At 35.3% G+C, this 21739-nt stretch overlaps 1 protein-coding gene across 17 annotated transcripts in view; it reads left to right on the forward strand.

Annotated features, from left to right (window-relative positions):
* RAPGEF6 (Rap guanine nucleotide exchange factor 6) overlaps positions 1-21739 on the forward strand; it is a 232112-nt gene that overhangs the window by 136071 nt on the left and 74302 nt on the right. For 16 of the 17 annotated variants that reach the window (XM_057735731.1, XM_057735740.1, XM_057735751.1 and 13 more), the window contains 5 exons: positions 3491-3655; positions 6818-6925; positions 8581-8784; positions 11776-11884; positions 20067-20307. In XM_057735731.1, the coding sequence (XP_057591714.1) occupies positions 3491-3655; positions 6818-6925; positions 8581-8784; positions 11776-11884; positions 20067-20307 (827 nt within the window). The remainder of the gene's footprint in view (positions 1-3490; positions 3656-6817; positions 6926-8580; positions 8785-11775; positions 11885-20066; positions 20308-21739) is intronic. The other variant, XM_057735825.1, reaches the window with a different exon arrangement.

Below are 21739 nucleotides of genomic sequence, written 5' to 3' on the forward strand. Positions count from 1 at the left end.
TTCCTTCTTAAAATTTATTTTATGATCCACTGATAATGGGAATTAATTTCATCAAAGACAGCAATATTTAGAAACAAAACAAAATTGAAAGGACCAACCATAAATGCATAAAGAATCCTAGATGAAGATGCAGAGTGCTTACTGGATTTCTGTGGCATTGAAATAGACATTAACTTCTCTGAACCTCAGTTTCCTTATCTGAAAATGGGGATGTTGTGGCAGGGCTTTATTAGGGCTAAATGTGATAAATCAAAAGCCTTAGCATGCTGTAGAGTCTGAGTGTTAATACCCATACTGTTTTCCCCTTCTCTAATTCCCTCTCTCTCCTATTCCTTGCCCCCTTGCCTTCCACTTTCCCATTTCCCTGTCTCTTTAATGACATCTAGATGTAAAATAGAGCAATTATAGTTGGAAAAGAGGAAATAAATACATGACCTTTTTTTTTTTCCTTTTCAAGCTAGTCTTGGTTGCAAAATAAGTAAATGTGTTATTTTTCATTGTAAGCACAGAAACTTATTTAATAAGAGGGACTGGTGTCAGATCAGATATTCCTCAGGAGTCAGGCTATTCCTCAACACTGTCCTTTTCTTTTTCTAAGCTGATAAGTGTAAGCTTTCTATATAGAAAAAAATGAGTGTACCTATAGACTGCCATAGGCTCTCTTTTTTTATGAAGGCTCATGTTGAGCCTTATTTTCTTATAATTTCAAACTTGCAGAAGTGTTGCGAGAATAGTATAGAGAGCACCCTGACTCATGTTCCCCAGCTGTGAACATTTCGCTGCATTTTCTCCATTATCATCAGTCTTTTTCAGCCATTTGAGAACAGTCTACAAATGTGATGCCTTGTCACTCCTAAATATTTCATTGTGTATTTCTTAAAAACAAGAACAGTCTCCTGCATAACCATCATAGAACCCTTCAAGTTAGGAAATGAACATTGATAAAGTAAAACTGTTCAGCCCACAGACCCTATTTAGATTTTTACCAACTATCCCAACAATGGCTCTTTTTTACTTTTTGGTTCAGAATCTCATCCAGGCACACAGTTGCATTTAGTTGTCATGTCACTTAAGTCTACTCCATGAAGTCTTTCCGTGTTCACATTCTCAGCAGTTTTAAAGAATACCTTACCGTCTGTAGTATGACCCTCAGACTAGGTCTGTCTGGTGTTTCTTCACACCCAGACTAGGGTCATGCTCTCCCGGCAGGAATTCCACAGAAAGAATGTTGTGCTCTTCTCAGTGCATTATATCAGTGAGCACACAGTGTCAACCTGTCCCACCAGCAGTGAAGCTAACCTTAATCACCTGGTCCTGTTGGTGTCTGTCAAGTTTCTTCACTGTAAAGCCGCCATTTTACCCTTTGTAATTGATGAGCATTTGGAGCATTGATGTTCTGGGATAGTGTCAGTATGTCTTGCAAACCTCTATCTACCAGTCTTTACTTCAGTTGACTATTCTTGCCTGAAGTGGTGATTTTCTATTTCCATTATTTCTTCTACATTTATTGTCATTCTGTTGTAAGAAGGAGCGTTCTCCTCTCTTTAATTATATTGTTATGGTCTCATGTATTGTATTCCCTTACCATCGGTGTTCTGATCATCAGATTATCCCAGATTTGGCCAGTGGAACCCTCTTAAGGCTGATTCCCATATCTTTTTGACATGTCCCCATCATTTTTTGAGAGCTTTCTTTTTATCTGGCAAAACAAGATGTTCCAGGCTCATCTTTTACTTTTCCTGCCCCTGCTTTGGAATCAGACATTTCTCCAGAGAGCCCTGGATCCTTTTAGTAGAGAATAGCATTTAAAAACCAAGATCTGGGCACTCACTCTGTTCATTGCTACTGTGGTGTCATTGCTTCTAGAGCCTTTCATCAGACAGAGGTAGGAAATACATTTATTTACCATAAATTCATACACAGCTGTAATTTCTTATATCTGTCTATTGATAACTGTCATGAGTTCATACCATTACTCCCAGTTCCAGTACTATACCGCAGAGTTTTTGGTAGCCTTTTCCTTTCCCTATTTGTAAATACTTTATCCACCAGTGGTTCTTGTTATGCTCTGTACATTTACTTATTTGCTCGTCATAACCATCCTCTACCATGCCAGCCATCTTCTTCACCTGCCCACTCTGCATACTCTGTCACCCAGCATCTCACCTTACTGGATACTAGTGAGCAGTTTGGTAATATGCCTCTGCATGACAATGGGACTTGTCTTTAAATGCAGTTTTAAATATATGGCCTAGTCTCCATAGAGATCCTGCCTCAGTGAGTTAGCTGATCAGAATAATGGTCTTTTTTTTTTTTAACATATTGATCATTTCCACCCCTGACTAAGCTGTGTATGATCTAAGAACCAGATTTAAGTGACCTCAGATTTTGATTTGCCTGAATGATAGACACAATTTGGTGTTCTTAGAGTGTTTTGGAGGGTGGGAGAAGAATTAGGAATGAGCTGTGGTTGTCTTGTCCCTTAATTAGGTAATTTGAAGAGCATTTCCTCTGACTTCCTTCTAGAGAAATGATTTACATGCCTTATTAGCAGTGGGTACCCTTTTTTATTTTTTAATAAATTCTTAAATAAGAATGCTGTTAGTATTACTGTATGTTTGCCATGCAATAATTCTGGCCAGTGAGATTGGATGAATGCAACAAATTGAAATTTGAGGTTATGGGCAACAGTTTGTTTTTGGTTTTGTTTTTTTTTAAACAGACAATAAACTGCATATATTTAGAGTGTACAGTTTGGTATCCCAATCAACAATTGGTTTTTATATTTGGCTTAACATCTGGTTTATTTCTGTATTTGTTCTGTGTACTCATTTTTGAAAATGCTGCTAAGGTAATAAATTTTAGCATTGATTCAGAAGTTCAAGGAGGAGCAGTAGATAAATATTTGCATTCCTCTTTATAAACTGGGAAACAGACAAGCAGTTAAACTCTTGAGTTAATGTAAAAACTATCTATAGACCTTCTGGTTCCTCTGGTGAACTAGAATGGAGAAACCATAGAAGAGGAAACCTCTATTCCAGGAAGTAACAACAGTAAAACAAGGGGTCTTGAACTGCTGTGTTGTTCCTGTAGCCTGGGAAAGAAGAGAATTTAAGGATAATTACACTTGAAAGAAACTTTGTATTTTACTTACTTTTTTAATTTAACTCTTACCTCTTCTTTCTCTTCTCTCAAGACAGTCATTACATTATCCCACCATTCCTATGATGAAATGCCAATAAAAACAGCTACGGCCAAGTAAAAGCTGTTATGCATGTTTATTCCTTGCCTTTTCTCTCTCTAAACCTCTGGGTGATGGTGGACTACAACCTAGAGAGACTACCTACTCCCAGTGCTAAGGGTTTTAAAGGTGAAACTACTTTGAGGACTATTGTAAAAGAGTGGCTACAAAGGGAAGTAATCAATGGAAGTTCTTTGGTTCCTGAGCTACTTGTTTATTTTCTAATTCTTCCTATATTTTAATATTTAGGCAACACCTGAGCGTCTCATCATGCATTTAATAGAAGAGCATTCCATCGTGGACCCAACTTATATAGAAGATTTCCTATTAACTTATAGAACATTTCTTGAAAGTCCTTTGGATGTTGGGACCAAACTATTGGAATGGTTTAAAATTGACAGCTTAAGGGATAAGGTTGGTTTTATAATTATAAAGGGCATGAAAGTGATTTTAACCTTTAAATTTTATTCCCCCAAAACCTCTTGCAATTGACAGATTAAATGTTTATTTTGATAAGATTCAATTCACCTAAAAAATTAGTGAATCAGACATATCTCTGCTTGTTACTTTTATGAGAAAATAGCATGTTAAAAGTGGATATTTTGCCTTTTTTTAAAAAAAAATTGTTTTATTTTTGGCTGCATCGGGTCTTAGTTGCCACATGTGGGATCCTCGTTGCAGCGTGCAGAATCTTTCATTGCAGTATGCTGGATCTTTCATTGCAGTGCACAGACTCCAGAGCATGTGGGCTCTGTAGTTGCAGCACATGGGCTCTCTAGTTGTGGCTTGCGTGTTCAGTAGTTGTGGCGAGTGGGCTTAGTTGCCCAGCTGCATGAGGGATCTTAGTTCCCCAACCAGGGATCGAACCTGTGTCCGTGGATTCTTAACCACTGGACCACCAGGGGAGTCCCAATATTTTGCCTTTTAAGGGGAAAAACTGAAAGCAGGCCATGGTGTAGCAATAAATTCAGAAAATGCATGATAATGTTTTTGCACTTTATCAAAATACTTGGTATTTTCTGGGGAGATCAATAAAACCTTTAAAAAATCATTTAATAGTTTAGAAAGAATATTCACCGGGTAAATTTTTTCAAGAGGGTTTAGAAACAATCTAAAATCTTCTAATTGAAATAGAAATACATTGATTTTTCTGAGTTAAAGACTTTATAATCATTTTAAAACAGTTTATCTTTTGACCTTATTTATCACTGCATAACTTATTTAAATCTAACTTTGAGTATTTTTTTTCCAAGCATTGTTTGCTGTTTTAAGTAGATTATCTTACCTTATTTTATGGGGTGTTTGTACTTTTCATGGTAAGACTAGTAATACCTCAGCCACTGACACATTACTACCAGTAAAATACCTAGAACAGGTAGGAAGTTAGTCATTTTAAGAAAAATAAAAGTAGGGCCTTAATTACCTGGTGTATCTTTCCGAGTTACACTTTGAAGGAAATATATTAGATTTGGATGGACTGTGGAATTCTATTGTCTAGGAAACTAAAGTGTCCAAAACTGCAGGCTTGCCTTCCCCCTGCTTTTGAAATAATAAATACAGTTACTCATGTTGCTGAAGAAATAAAAGCATGCTAGAGAATGAACAAAAATATGATTTTAGAGACAACTAAATATTCATGTGTAAAAGAAGTTTGTCCTTTATCTTATACCATATTCAGTATTAACTCAAAATGAATCAGAGACTAATATAAGAGCTAAAACTATAATACTCTTCAAAGAAAAGAAGAGGTGAGAAAATTCATCACTTTGGATTAGACAATGGTTTCTTAGGTATGATACCCAAAGCACAAGCTTGAACAATGGAAAAAATAGAAACATTGAACTTTATCAAAATTAAAACCTTTTCTGCATTAAAGGAACTATCAGGAAAAACCGTACAACACATGCAATAGGAGAATAAATTTGCAAATTATATGTCTGATAAGGGTCTAGTATCCAGAATGTATAAAAAACTCTTACAACTCAACAACAGAAAGACAATACAATTTAAAAATGGACAAAGGACTTGAATAGACATTCCTCCTAAGAAGATATGTAAATGGCCAGCAATCACATGAAAATGATGTTCAACATCATTAGTCATAGGGAAATGCAAATCAAAACCACAGTGAGATTCTGCTTCACACCCACTAAGATGACTTAAAAAAAGGAAAGGAAATAACAAGCATTTTAAGGATGTTGATGTGGAGAAAATGGAATTCCCATACATTACTTGTAGTAATGTAAGATGGTGTAGCTGCTGTGGAAAACAGCTTAGCAGTTCTTCTAAAAGGTAAACATAGAATTACCATGTAACCCAATGATTCTATTCCTGAAATATATATCCAAAAGAGCTAATAGGTGTGCAAACAAAAGTTTGTAAACAAGTGTTTTAGCAGCACTGGAGATGATGGCCCAAAAGTGGCAACAACCCAAATGTCCATCAACTGATGAATGGATAAACAAAATATGGTATATCATATAATGAAATATTATTCAGCCATAAAAAGAAATGAAATACTGATACATGCTGCAACATGCATAAACCTTGAAAATATTATGCTAAGTCAAAGAAGCCAGTCATAAAAGATCACATATTATATAAGGTATCCAAGTAGACAAATCACAAGACAGAAAAGCAGATAGTGTTTGTTAGGAGCTGGAAAGATGGCAGAATGGGAGATGACTGCTTATTGGGAATGGGGTTGTCTTTTGGGGTGATGAAAATGTTCTGGAACTAGGTAGTGGGGATGGTTGTACACAATCGTGAATGTGCTAAATGCCACTAAATTATATACTTTAAAGTGGTTATTACTTATATTGTTAGCTAGGCGCTTTTTTTTTTTTTTTTTAAGATTTTAGAAAATTCTCTGGCTTATTTCTTTTGATTTTATTTTGGTTCCTATGTCTTTTCTTAGTGCTCAGAAGCTTTTTTTAAAAAAATTAATTTTTATTGGAGTGTAGTTGCTTTATAATGTTGTGTTAGTTTCTGCTGTACAGCAAAGTGAATCGGCTATACGTATGCATATGTACCCTCTTTTTTGAATTTCCTTCCCATTTAGGTAACCACAGAGCCTTGAGTAGAGTTCCTTGTAGACACATTATTTAATTAAACCTCCACTTGTTAGTTTTTAACTTTTCTGTTAATCTTGGCAGAAAGTAATCAACAAATCAATTCACAGCTTTGAAATTTCACAGTATTTACGAAGGAAGTTTCAGATTTTTATTATAATTTTGGTGAAACATGTTCTTAGCTAATGAAACACTTTTGACATTTGCCTGCCCTTGGAAGCTTGCGTTTTAAGATACTGTCCAAAATATATATCCCACATACTTCTTACATGTTTTCTCAGTGAAGGCAGAGTCTTGGCTCTATTACTTGTGTATGTAAGGAAGCAAAAGCTCAAACTAAAGCATGCCTCCCTGTTAGAACAAGCCTTTTGTGTGTGAGAAGGTGAGCAAAGGAATTAGCCGTAAAGTTCAGATCCCCCTCAGTGTAGGACATGCTTTTTAACCTACTTTTGCAGAAAGAATGCCTCTCGTATAATCATATGCTGCCTCTTCCATGTTTCCACAGGTAACACGGATTGTATTATTATGGGTAAATAATCATTTTAATGATTTTGAAGGTGATCCTGCTATGACTCGATTTCTAGAGGAATTTGAAAAGAATCTGGAAGATACAGTAAGGCTCAGAAGAATTTTATCTTCTTCAGAGTTTAGGGATTCTTACCAACCTCCTCCCCTACCCGCCCTGCCAAAGAATAGCAACTCAGAACAGCTTTCATCTTCTCCTGTGTCTTGAATGTCTGTTCTGAGAACTTCCAAATCTGTATTCTAGACTTCTGCTTACCCTCTGCTGCTTCATCCCAAACAAAAATCATGCTTCTTCCAGAGTCTTCACTGGTTTAGGCATATAAATACCCATATTTTATCAGATCTACATTAGACTTTCTAAGTCTCCTGTCTGTGTGTGCTTTCACTTGTTCTTAATATACAACACTTAAGATAGTACCCTCAAGGTCTTCTTAACTTTCATGGTAGCTGTTTATAAATCCATTTTATTCTCCCTATTAGATGTAAAACTTTCAACAGCAACTGGGTTGTCTGCTCCAAGCAACTTGAAATTCTAGGAAGTAAACAGTAACGCAGCTCAGGAGTCAGATTGCTTGAATTAACATTCAGACTTCACCACTTGGTAGATATGGGAACTTGGACAAGTTGTCTAACCTTATATGCCTCAGTTGTCGTATTTTATAGATAGTAGCCTGTAGATTGTTGGGATTGTTGTGGCACTTATAGTGAGCTAATGAACATAAGAATCTGCGAGCAAAAACTGGCACATAGCGAGTTTTCAAGAATCATTATTATTACTTATAGAGTAGAAGTGGGTTAAGTTGAATAGAGAGGGGGAAATTGGCAGATTTTTTTTTGCCCCTTATTTCTTGGTTCGTGTAGCCTTTTCAGTATCACATCTGCTCTATCCAAAATGGGGAGAATGAACAGGGAACTTGATTAAGTTGCCCATAGAGGCTCACCAACATCATTTGGCTCTTCCAGTGCTGGCTATGTAAATATTCAAGGGGCTTAAGGAAAATTCAATCATGGGATTTTTTTTTTCCCAGTAATCAAGTCAGTTATCAAGTATTTATTGAATTCTGCTTTATACTGCAAGCTGCTATATGGGATCAGAACAGGTGTCAGACTTGGTTCCTACCCTGAAAAAGATTTACTGTCTTGTCATGGACATGAGGTTTACTTAATTTGAGAATAGTTGAACATTAAACTGATATTAGAACCTGGAAGTTAGAATATTACTGAGTTTAAGGAAGATCTAAAATAATATAGGGAGGTCTAAAAGAATGTAAGAATAATATTTCTGGAAGAGATGGAGACTTTAATGTGTTTTTGAATATTAGACAGTGTTTGGGAAGATGGTTCAGGTCCTTTAAGATTTTATAAAGGTTTAAAAAGATTCTGGTTTTATGTAACAGCCAGGAGAGAAGCAAGATGATAATACAGATTATGTATTAGTAAGGTTCAGAAAATGAAGAAGTTTTTTTTTTTTTGTCATCCCTCTCTAAATGAGACATCACTTTGAAATCTTTTCTAACCTGTGATTACCTACAAACTTTAAAAAATCATATTAAGAGATTTTATTCTTAAGAGTGCTCTAGGGTGGAAGGTTTCCCTCCTTTGTTTTATTTACCCCTATTTATATGTTCTTTATTTACACTGTATTTTAAATAATTCTAATTCTAATAATTTTAGGTGGTTTTTTAAAACCTATAGGAATAAATATATACATTTATATATATCTTACCCCTTTCTACTTTCTAGAAAATGAATGGTCATCTCCGGTTATTAAATATTGCCTGTGCTGCAAAGGCAAAGTGGAGACAGGTTGTGCTGCAAAAGGCTTCCCGGGAGTCCCCTCTGCATTTCAGCCTAAATGGAGGAAGTGAGAAAGGATTTGGTATTTTTGTTGAAGGTGTAGAACCTGGTAGCAAAGCTGCTGATGCAGGACTGAAACGTGGTGATCAGGTAAGTAAATAACAACCACTTAAAGCCTTCTTATAAGTAATAGGTGTGCTACTTTTTTTCTCATCTGATGTTTCTTCAAGTAAGCATGATCGATTTAAGGAAATATTTTTTAAGCCTCTTTTTAGAGGTGGTATTTTTAAATGGTTTATTTTTTAAATGTATTTGACATAATATCCATTACTTTTAATGCAAAATTTGATATATATATAATATGTCCAGAAACAGCATGGTAGTCTGGCCACTGTCAACCTGAATGGTCCTGCCCATCCTCTATCAGTTGGCAACTTCACAGTATTCCAGAAAGATCAGTATGAGTGTTAGCACCCTTGCATGTTTTAAAGGAGTAAGCACTTCTATTCATATCACTCAAAAATTAAGTGGCCAAAGATTTCCATAAATTATGGTTTCAGTTTAAATAATGTTCAAATGGGAACAGAACTACATCCATAAACAGTGAGCTGGGTGAAGGACTAGGAAAAGGAAAGAGACACTGGAAGTAAGTTGATAGGGATTTATTCTCTCCATGTAGGCATTAGTTAGCTATAGAACAACATTTAAAAATGAGATTACTGACAACCTTGTTATTAAAAAAACGCAGTTCCTAGACCTACCTCAGTCTTAGTAATCACGTTAATCACATTCTGCAGAGATGAGGACTGGCAGTCTATTTTGAACGAAGCTCTGTAGATAATTCTCATGCACACCAGGGTCTAGATAATTCTTATGTACAGTAAAGAGTGGTTTCTCACCTAGCTGAATCACTTGGGAAGCTGAATTTTTTCCACTTAAAAATTTTTGTTCATGCATTCATTTAGAATGTGACTTTATTTTACTTTTAACCAAACCATACTGTCATTTTTTTTAAATTAAGAGTGCATTCACAGGGATTTCCCTGGTCGTTCAGTGGTTAAGAGTCCACGCTTCCACTGCAGGGGGTACAGGTTCTATCCCTGGTCAGGGAACTAAGATCCCGCATACTGTGTGGCTCAGCCAAAAAAAGAAAAGAAAAAAAAAAGGAACATTCATGTTATGAAAAGTTGTACACTTCAGAACAGTGGCTCTCAACCAGCAGTAATTTTGTCACCCAGGAGACATTTGGTGATGTCTAGAGTTATTTTTTATTGTCATGACTTGGGAATTACTACTGACATCTAGTAGATAGAGGCCAGGGATACTGCTAAATAGCCTATAACACCCCATGGCAGAGCAGCCACACAACAGAGTTATCCAGACCAAATATCAATAGTGCAAGCGGTTAAGAAATTCTGATATAATAAGTAAAACATATATTGTAATAAAATATTTTGAAATTTAAAAATACATGTTGTAATTTAAAAAGAGAAACTCTGTTATAAAGTTTTTAATGATACCCTTCTTCCCCTAAGGGAGCTTTTTAGAATAGAGGTTTCTGGGCCTTACTCAGACGACTCATTAAGACTATCTAATAGCTAGGAAACTGGAGTCATTATATTTATTTTTCCAGTATTTTTTTGTAAATATATTTAAGAATCTCCTTCTTCACAGGAAAAAAAGAAAAATGCAATGGTTTCATTCCTGAGAGAGGAGAGAAATACATCATGTTTTTATTCTTCCCTCAGTTCTCCCAAGTATGACTGAAATTATCTGAGATTTTAGATCTAGCTTATGTCATTTTTTAACATTATGGATCATCTCTTTTAAAAGAGTGCTTTGACATTTGCATTAAGTTTCACAAGCTTATTACTAACTATCATTTAGAAATTTGCACCTGCCTTACTGATTTTCATTGATCACCTCTGCTTCATCTATGCCCATATGTCCCCATTATTTTGATTTATCTCACAATTGTCTTCTAGTACTTCTACTACCTTTTCTAGTACGTTTTTCAAAAAGGGCAAGTGAGTACTACAGCTTTATGCGTCCTTACATGTCTTGATGATACTTTTGTTCAGTGGAGTATGAAAATCTTTGATCATAGTCATTTTTCTCTGAGAACATTGAAGTCATGGAGAAATATCACATCATCTTAATATGGCCCAAAAGAAGTCCAAACCATCCTTTATTTTTCTTTTCTAGGTACCTTTGGTTCCTCCCACCACCACTACCAGCAATCCCCACAGTGATGCTTATAGAGTCTTTGTTCTAAGTCTTTGGAATTCAGAATTTTCATGGGATCTGTTTTAAAATATATATATATATATATATTTTATTTATTTATTTATTTATTTATTTATTTGCCTGGTACTCAATAATCCATTTCAGTATGTAGACTAAAGACTTTTGAACTGTGGGAATTTTACTTGTATGATTTTCTTTTTCTCTTTTTTCTTTTCCAAATATTTTGTTTTGCTTTTTTATGCTTTTGAAATCTGTGTCAGTCCTTGCTGTGATGCCTTTTTTTTTTCTCATTGTGTTTATTTCTTTATCCTTTTTCCTTGGAATTAGTACTTTTTGAATAAGGTTCCTGAAGATTCTGAGGTACTGCCAAGTTTGTGAAGCCCTGATGTGAACGATCAGCAGTGTCAAGTGGAACAAGACCCCATCACAGTTGTGCTTGTTGCTTTTTGACTGCCTGATTCAGTCAGTGGCAGGAAATGATATTGATGTATTTAGAGTATCACTTTTAAATGAATTTACCTCTCTTTCAGATGCAGTAAATTTGCATTTAGAATACTTCACTAAAATTTGTACAAACACACAGGTGATAATTTTTGTGAGCTGATCTGACATGATTAAAATTTTTCCTTCATATATAAAACATTATGTTTTAAAAAAAATTTTTCCAGTAAAGTTAATGAACTTTTAAAAAAAATGTTTATAGTAGAAAATTAGGAAAGTACCACAATATAGAGGAAAATAATTAGACAGTAATTCCAATTCTCACAGAGATAACCATTGTCTACATATAGGTGCATTTTATTTGTTTTATTTTTTTTCACCATTAAACTTAAGGTTGCAGAAATAACTAATACTGTTTTTGTCTTAATTTGTGTTTTTCAAACACTTCTCAAGATAATGGAAGTAAATGGACAGAACTTTGAGAATATAACGTTTGTGAAGGCCCTTGAAATTTTGAGGAATAATACTCATCTTGCACTTACTGTAAAGACCAACATTTTTGGTGAGTTTTGTTAAACTATCTGAGCCTTTTGGTTTGGTGATAGAGGAGAAAAAAGTCACTACAGTGAAAAGAAGGACAGTAAAAATACTTAAAACATGTTTGTGTGTAAGCTTTTTGAACATTTTTAGGGTCTTTAGTGTTGAGATATAGTATTCTGTATTCTAGAATTTTTATTTTTTACTTGTATTTAATTATTTTGAACTCTTAATTTTAAAATAGGTATACAACTACATTTAGTTATTTATGAAATGTCTACTGAGTATCTGTTATGTACTGTACTTTGCCTGGAGATACTGAATAAAACTTAGATTGATCTGAATGAAACTTAGGAGTCATAGTCAGGCTTTTTTTCTCCCTGCTAATGTGCAAATCAATCTACTTCTAATGTTTTAGCTAGATTTCTGAAATAATAATATGAGTACCAGATTAGCTGTTTCATGGAAATAGTTGAATTAATCAGTGAATTGCCGATTTTTAATAGCAGTATACTCTACCTTTCCATGTAAAAATACTGATTACTGTGCCTGTGGTGTGTTTCAATCATGTTACTATTTGAATAAAGCAAGGATTAAGCTTGTACTTTTAACTTAATATACTATTTGGGTGGGTTTTTGTTGTCGTTTGTTTTTTGTGGGTTTTTTTTGTTTTGTTTTGTTTTTAACTTTTGGAAGACTGACATTGATTACATTTCATAGGATTTTCTCTGAAATTCTGAGAAGGGCAACAGTAAAAACAGTGTAACAATTGAAAACTATCAAAGAAAATTTAAAAGTCCTCATGAAGTAGGAAGGAAAAAAATTTCTCTACATCATTTAGGTTGAAATTTGAGGAATAAGAGTTGAATTTTAAAACAGTGCCTATGGAAAAGGAAGAGAGAGAGAGTGTCTGTGTGTGTATATGTGTGTGTTTTCCCCCCACTTTGGCTTCTCCTTATACTGCACTTAGTCATAATGAAAAATGAAACATTTGGTGTTTTTCCTCTTTTTACTTGAGTCCCTTTTACTAAATTATATCATGATAAATCTGGCATATAACAGTTTATTGGCAATTTCCAAATATTATGTAAGTTTAACATAGAATAAATAAACCTTAACAGTTTTTGGATTTCATAGACTTTGGACTAGTATCTAAAAATATCAACTTTTGGGTTAAACTGAAAGGATTCTGATTTTGAAAAATATGAAAGCAGAGGTTGCTCTGACACCTAAAGTATTTAGTCTCTCTATTCAGTGTCTCCAGCTCTGTTTCATAGGGTTCTTATAAGTATCAGTACCTTTAATTTTTTTTGTTCCTGGTACATAATAATTACTAAGTAGTATCAAAGGTGGTTGTGTATAAAAACGTAATGTAGTGGTTAACAACATGGACCCTAGGAGACAAAAATTGATCTGAAGGATGAAAGAGGAAGAGAAACCACAATCTCCCTGAACTCTTTGAATGGTGAGAAACAATTGCCCAACAGAATCCTAGACTGGATATTGCAGGATGTGGGAGTTACGTGGTGCTACGGAAGGGGTCCCATACCCTAAAGACCTCTTTCCTTTCCCCAACTAGAGTGTAGTCAGCCAACATTCTCTCCATGCAGAAACACCAAAGAGTATCTTAAAGGAATATCAGTAAAAAATTCATTGCAATGGAGCAGGAATAAAGTCCCAGTAACTCTGGCATTATCATGAAGCACAGTTGAGCAGTTAGGTCATCCTGCATGGAATTCAGAGTCAGAACACCTACAAAAAGGAAAGCTGTAACCAGAAAACAGATTTGTTTAGATGATACTAGATACTTGGTCATTTTGTGTTAATTAAAACTGACAACAAGGGATCACCAGGTGTAAGAGAACCAGGATTATTGAGGGTCATGGTGAAGAACCCAGTAAGTGAGCTTACAGATTCTGGAGAAAATAGTTAATTTGAGGAAGAAAAGAAAACCATTTCTAGAACCCTGCTCAGAGAGATTTAAAAATTCATTCCTTAAAACAAGAACAGAATGTTTGGAAAAAAGACAGTCACTGAGGGTTACTTAAAATATGCAGAGACATATTGTAGTAGCAAAGATAGAAACATTCAGTAGAAGGAATAGGTTGAGAGAATCAACTTTATAGAGCCAAAAAAAAGAAAAAGACAAAATGCAATTAACCACTACTCCAAGAGACCTAAAAGAAAATGTGAAAAAGAAAGTATTTAGGAAACAATAGCAGAGGCCATTCCAGAATGAAAGAAGGTTGTGACTTCCAATTCACAGGCCCACCTATAATCTGAGCAAAATTAGTTTAGAAAACTTGTCAACTTTCTATTTCTAGTATTGACTGAGAACAACTAGAAGAGCTGGCTAGTGAAGAGCTACCTGCCATCGAACAGAGAAGTTAGACCTTAAAGAGGTAAACTGGAGCCGTATCTGCCCTAGAGCATTTACCAGTATGGAAAAAGCAACTGAGAGACTGAGAATTTTTTTGGCAATAGGTTCCCAGGAAAAGGTGAAAAAGTTGGAATCCTACACTTCCAAAAAGTGCAAACTCTAGATGTATCAGATCCCTTACCACTTCGTCCTGAGACTGTACCTCCCAAAGGACGTTTTTTCCCCCCAGGACTGTTTTCCCATCCATAGAATGTAGCTGAGAGAAGGAGCTGCTGAGAGAAGGTTTATTAGTGTAGAGCCTACCAAAGGCCAGAACACTCTAGCATAACAACATTGTTCCTGATTGAGAATTTGAGTATCTTACTCTGAAGAGAATGTGGACCGTACTCTAGGCAACTCAGAAGAACCTCAGATTTTGTCCTGGCCCTGGTTCTCTGGTGCCTGGCAAAAAAAAATAGAAATCCTCTTTAGAGGATGCTTAGCAGCAGCCTATTTGTAAAAAAATAATTTTTCAGATACAAACAATCAAATATTGTGAGGCACTCTTAAAAATCATTATAAGCCAGAACCAACAGAAACAGAACCATAGGAGCTCTAGAACTAATCAAACACAGACTTTACTATTTGGTATATCCTTATGTCCATGAAGATAAAAAGCAAATTAAGGATTCTAGTACCAGGTAAGATGGAGTAAACACATGCTACTCTTCCTCTTCCACTGGACTCAACAATAAAACCTAGACAAAATCATGACCCATGTATTTGAGAACTCAGAGAATTCAAAGTACCACCACCGGAAGTGAATTTACCATTTTTTTTCACTCCAGTATCCCCTGGACTGGACTCAAGGCAACATGAAACCTGGATATGAGTATTGTGGTGCAGACCAAGAAGGACCCAGAGAAGCAGCTTGATTTGAGAAATGGGAAAGGAAACTCCTAAAGCTCAGACAAAGTTAGAGAATTCCCATAGTTTTTTTTCACTCTTGTTTTCACCATCCTTTCAGGCCCCAGCCTCCAAGCAGTCCAGTGGCATTGACTGACAAAATGTTCTTCGCCCTTTAGTGGAGCAGTGGCTCCAAGAAAGCAAGGCCAGCATCACTACTTTTTACCCCCACCGTCTCTGTCCCCCTCTACTTGGCCCCTAAGGCACTGCAGTGGGCAGTTTCCCACTAGAGGTCCAAAGCAGGGGACTTAAGGAACTGGAAAGTACTGGGTTGATAACTGAGATGGAGGGAACAACTCCATAAAGTTGTTTATGAAATCTTGGGCTCACCTCTATCCTGTAGGTGCGTAAATCTGATCCTATTTAGCATACATCATAGACTGAGAACTGGCACAAGCAGACCTCTGTTCAGGTCCCAGACTGACCACTAGGTGGTACAAAGTAGACAGATCTGTATAGCACTGCAAAGGCTTTGAAAATTGAACACTGGAACCACAACCCACAGATGGCTAAACAAAAACACCAGCATTTTCCATAGGATGCAAATAGGACTTAGAGAACTTTACCTGTAATGAGGACTCCTTGTTACAGTTTTCTTTGCATTTTGTATAGGGTTTGCTCAGTATTTGAATTTGTGCATTGATGTTGCTCATCAGTTTTCAAAATTTCATGGCCATTATTAATTACTACTGCCCCTCTTTCTTTCCCTCCCATGTGGGAAATCAGTTATTTTTATGTTAGAAGATTTGTGTCCCATCTATCTCTTACATTCTGTTCTGTTCTTTCTAATTTTTTCTTTATGTTTCAGTTTGGATATTTTCTCATGACCTGTGTTTAAGAAAGTTATCCTATTTTCTGCTGTATCCAGTCTGCTGATACATGCATGCATTGAATTTAATTTTCGATATTTTTCAGTTCTGGAATATCCACTTGAATCTCTTTTAAACTCCAGTTCTCTGTTATACTTCTCCGTCTTTTCATCCATTTTCTCTCTTTTCCTCTGTTCTTTAACGTATTTTTAATGGTTATTATAAAATCCTTGTGTGTTAACTCTAAAATTTGGATTATCTTTTATTCTGATTATCTTTTATTTCTCTCTGGCTATTTTCTTTCTTTGTGTGTCTTAAAATATTTTATTGTATGCTGTACTTTGTATATAAAGGAACCTTAGTAGTGAAACTAGTATTTTCTCACAAATAGGGTTTGCCATTTCCTCTCTTTAATCACATAGGGTAAGGAGAATTGAGCTGGGTCAGGCTGGGTTGCAGAATTACTTAGACTATGTGCTTTGGTTTCAAGTTGAGAGCACATTTGTCATGTGCTTGATGTAGGCTCCTCCTCTAATGGAACTTTGTCTCTAAGCACTGAGACATTGTGGGAAATTTCACTCTGCTTATTCAACCTTGTCCTCCTACCCCTTCCCCCCTCTTCCAGTCTCTTGATTCAGAATCTGATATCTTTCTGACTCCTTTTTTTCTAAGTTCTTCCTTTTAGAGATTTTGAGCTAAGCTCTTCAGCCTCCCACCCCAAGCAGATAAATCTATTGTGTGTTTGTTGGAAGTCTCTCCCTGTTGTGTGACTTTGTCTCCTGAGTACCATGAGATTCTAAGAAGTTTCCAGCCTCATGCCTTGTCTTAGTAATAGAGATATCTCATGAAGAAAAGTGGCACTGCTTTGGTGCCTCTCTGTATTCGTTTTCTTGCCAGGACTCTCAGACATCAAAACTTCTCTTTTCTCTAGTGGAGTCCTTCTACCTGATCCTCATCTCCTGTTTGTGTTTAGAAAAAAACAGCTGGCAATCTCAGCTGTTTCTTACCCTCTTTCTGCTCTGGAGTTTTTATTCATCTATTCCTCTTACTTTTCACAACTTTCTAACATCTTTAAAAATCCCAACACTCAAATAATTTGTTATTAGCATTTTAATTGCTTAATAAAAGTAATACATGCATGTTTTGCAAATTACAATACTAAAGAAAGACACCCAGTGGGACCGTATTGTGTACAATATTCTATATCTTTCCACAGTAGTTCATACAAATTTACTTCTTGTATAATTGTTATTGCATCGAATTCCATCACACTGTTATCATATCTACTGATCTGATGTCATATTGATGGATGTTTGACGTTGTTTATAGTTTTTGCTGTTTACAGTGATGTAATAAAGATCCTTTGTACTTATCTTTTGTTTATATAGATATAGCTATAAGATAAATTTCTCAGAGTGGAATTATTTTTATAGTTACTGCGGTTTTACTTTATAAAAGTTTCCCCAATCTATATACACTTGATTCATCAATGTATAAGAATGCCTCTGCAGTGGGTATAATCAACTTTATAGTTTCTGATATACAGCCTTTAATAATGAGGGAAGTTGAGCACCTTTTTTTTTATGTGCTAACTTTTTTTTTTATAAACACTTTACATTTGTCCATTTTTATGTTGAGTTATTCATCTTGTATTGATTTGTTTGAATGTCTTATAAACAAAGAATGGTATCTTTTGGTCTTAAGGGTTGCAAATATTCTCCCCAAGTTATTTGTTTTTTGATTTTTCTTGTTTGTTCATTTGTTGAATGAACACATACATGTATGTGAATACACATACACACCTACATGTGTGCAGAGTGAGAAATCTTTAATCTTGGTGCAGTCAAATTTATTAAACATTTATTAATTCTTGGGCACCTTCATTTTTGGTTCATATATTATATCTGATATTGATTTTAATGGTATTGTAATTATATTTGCTTCCATGCATTAATTTTTGTCCCTCACTATTTTTTTAATGTAACACAATCATTTCTTTATCTATAAATCACAAGCTCCACAGATATTTACTTATAATTATATACCCAAGTCCAGTGAAGATATAAACTACTTTGTACACCCTTGAGTCACCTTACATACACCCTGCAGCCAGGGATATCTGCTGCCCATAGATTTCCTGTTGCTCTTAACAGAAAATTCAAACACCTTAGCATAGTCAGACCCTTTCTCTACCTTGTTCTTCAGTCATCTTCATTTTCTTGAATTTTCTTTCTACCTCAGGTACTTTAAACTTGAGATTTTCTCTACCTAGAATTACTCCTTCTCCCTTTGCCTAGTTAAAATCAGCTCACTTTACTGATTTCTTCTCAACACAGTGACTTAATGATGGAAGATTTTCCCTTTCTTGTTGTCTTAACTAGTTCCTCTCGTTGTGTTCTCTCCATACCATGTATCTTCAACTGACTGTATGTTTCAGAACAGGAAGAATCTGCAAACATCTAGCATCTAGCATAGTGTTCCTGACATGTTCATAGGTCAGGAAATGTTTTTTGAACGGATGAGTATCTTGATTTTAGCTCAGAACATTTTTATTTTTACTACATGGCTTAAAATAAAGTGAATTTTTAAAAAATACTGAAAAGAATTTACTGTATTTTAATCAAGCAAGGTATCTTCGAAAGGTGACTCCTGAAGATTTCCATTGTCTTGAAGACAGAAAATGTGCTTTTCATAAGCTTGCAGTGTACTTTGGTAATGTGATATCTTCCTGGTTGAAACTTTCCAAAATGATCAAGTTCAACAAACAAATACCAAGCTGTTTATGTTGTAATGTGTCAGTGGCTTTGTTCATTTGAATCTTACTTGTAAGTTCTTTGATGTTGTGGGAAACTATGAGTTTATTGGAAAAACAACAGAAAAGATCACAATTCTCTGTGGTTGAGGTTTCACTGGGCACAATTATAGAATTTATAGCTTTTCTTTTATAAAGATACAGAGTAATACTGCTCATAGCTATATCTCCTATTAAGCTGAGTTTCTGAGTCTTATGTGGCTGAAGACCTGCATGTTGAAGATTATGTGGCCACCCCTTTTCTTTCATTCAGACCCCTCCCAGCTATCATCAGTTTTCAGGAATGTTGTCTTCTACTTTAGCATTTATCATTTTAGTATTTTTTTTTCCCCTCTAGCAGTTGATCTGTCTTATTTGAGAACAGGAACAACGAAAAAATAACTTTATCATGACATTACTTAATGAAAAATAGGTGACACCGATTTTCCTAACTGGTAAATAACTTCTAGCTTTATGCAGATTTATCTTTCTTTTGCCTGATCCCAGGGAGGTACAGCCCCTCTTACAAGGTGAAAAACTGGACCTAGGCAAAGAGATTGCTGGAAAGGCAAGTCCCCCACTGTGCCTGCACCCTGCTTAAGGGTGAAATATAACTCACCAGACTTAGGATTGATAGAAAGTTATCTACAAAGGCTTGATTTTTTTTTACTTCGGATCACTGTAGTGAATGCTTATTACTGGCTTTCACTTTACTGAGTGACTTAAGTCTCATAGATGTTACCTTGAGGAAATTGTCATCTATCACAAATTTTAGTACTATTTGTTTCTAGTAGGCGCAGGTCCAGCAGAGCTCTTCTCATTTTTCTGATAGCTTCATTTTACAAAACAGGGCCTGACTTATAGTACTTACATCTCATCTCAAGTGATGAGGGATAACATATAAATAATAGAATCTAAATATCTATTTCTATAAAATCTGGGTTGGATAGCAATTATATTATATTGTTTATTACCTAACTAGGAACCCTTGGGCTTTTGAAACATGCTGGCAATCTGCTCACTTCATTTCTGTTTTCCCCAGTGAATTTCTTTTATCACTGTTGGACAACATCAGAAGTACAGGCAGGTATAAAAGCTGAAAAGTGGATATAACTGATAAATAAAGGATGAGTATAAATTTCATAATGAAATTAACTTTAATGAATGAGGCTGTGCAAGGCCAAGTGATAGGAAGCAACTGTGTTTATTTTAAAAATGTGTTGTTGATGTAAAAACTTTCTAATGAGAGGAAAAGAAATGACAGTTTTGTTTATTTCCACAGTGTTCAAAGAGTTACTTAGTAGGACTGAACAAGAGAAATCTGGTGTTCCTCATATTCCCAAAATTGCTGAAAAAAAAAATAATCGCCACTCAATCCAGGATGTACCAGGAGATATTGAACAGACATCACAGGAGAAAGGAAATAAAAAAATAAAAGCGAATACTGTTTCAGGTGGAAGAAACAAAATCAGGAAAATTTTGGATAAGACACGATTTAGTATCTTACCTCCAAAACTATTTAGGTAGGTAATGACAATCTCAGTTGTGTAGGCATTTCCTATTGACTCTAAAGTTTTTTGTGGAAGAAGGGAAGTTTGGGTCAGTTTTGGTTTTTATACAACTATTGCATCATAAAACCTACATAAATAAGAATAAATTCTAAATGTCTCCTCACCACTTCTGTAAAGTTACCAAATCTGTATGCTTCCATTAGTCTTGTTTTGAATTTTAGAAAAGACTGCTCATTTTATTTTATGAAATCTTTTTTTATATGTTTTTGGTCTAATATCAGCCCCTTGATCTACAAATTTGAACACCCTAAAACTTGGGGCATGTGTATTCACTGATACTATTTTTTTGTCTTTTAAATCATCTCTCTTATTGCGCTATTTATTCCCTCCTGAATTCTTTTTTTTTTTCTTATTTGGCAGGGGGAGGGGGTATTTATTTATTTATCTATCTATCTATCTATTTATTTACTTATTTATTGGCTACATTGGGTCTTCCTTGCTGCGCACAAGCTTTCTCTGGTTGTGGCAAGTGGGGGCTATTCTTTGTTGCAGTGCACCGGCTTCTCATTGCAGTAGCTTCTCTTGTTGTGGAGCACGGGCTCTAGAGTGCAGGCTCAGTAGTTGTGGCGTATGGGCTTAGTTGCTCCAAGGCATGTGGGATCTTCTCAGAACGAGGGATTGAACCCATGTCCCCTGCATTGGCAGGTGGACTCTTAACCACTGTACCACCAGGGAAGTCCCTCTCTCCTGAATTCTAAAGCTGACCTTTTTAATCAAATCTTTCTATTTTCAAAATGAAATGTCACCAAAACTGAGTAAAACATAAGAATTTTAAATGAAAATTAAGGTCTGTAAAATACTGATAAAATGAATCCAATGTCATGACTGGGAGTTACTCTAGTATATGTTATGTTACGTGTATATTTTGTATTATCTATTTTCTAAAGTAATCACAGAATTTTTAATCAAATACAGCACTTAGCACATAGTAGTCACTCAATATTTGTTGAATTAAGACAATGAATCAGTGAAGAAAAAAGAAAGCATATTCAAAGGAAATACTTAATTTGGCTCCTGAGAGTTGCTGGGACTGTGGAGGTGATAATTATAGAGCTGGAAAGAGGTAGTCCTGCCTTTAAGAAATTCATAGCAGGAACTCTTTATTCTTCACACATTTATTATAAACTAGGCACAATATCCAGAGATAGAAATACTGAAAGTAGAACAAGTTTTCTTGCCATAGAAGAGTTGATTGCAGGGCGATAAATGTTTTGATATGGCAGGAACAAGCTTGGTAGGTTTGAGTAGACTGTGTCTCTCAGTGCACACCTAAAGATGAAGCATGATAGACAGGTAAGTGAAGGACTTTGAATATTATGCTAAAGATCTGGACTTCACCATGTCATAATAAGGAGCCATCAAAGGCATGTGATGTGGTAAGGTT

Source organism: Hippopotamus amphibius, chromosome 1 (genome assembly GCF_030028045.1).
Source record: "Hippopotamus amphibius kiboko isolate mHipAmp2 chromosome 1, mHipAmp2.hap2, whole genome shotgun sequence".
Classification (NCBI taxonomy): Eukaryota; Metazoa; Chordata; class Mammalia; order Artiodactyla; family Hippopotamidae; genus Hippopotamus; species Hippopotamus amphibius.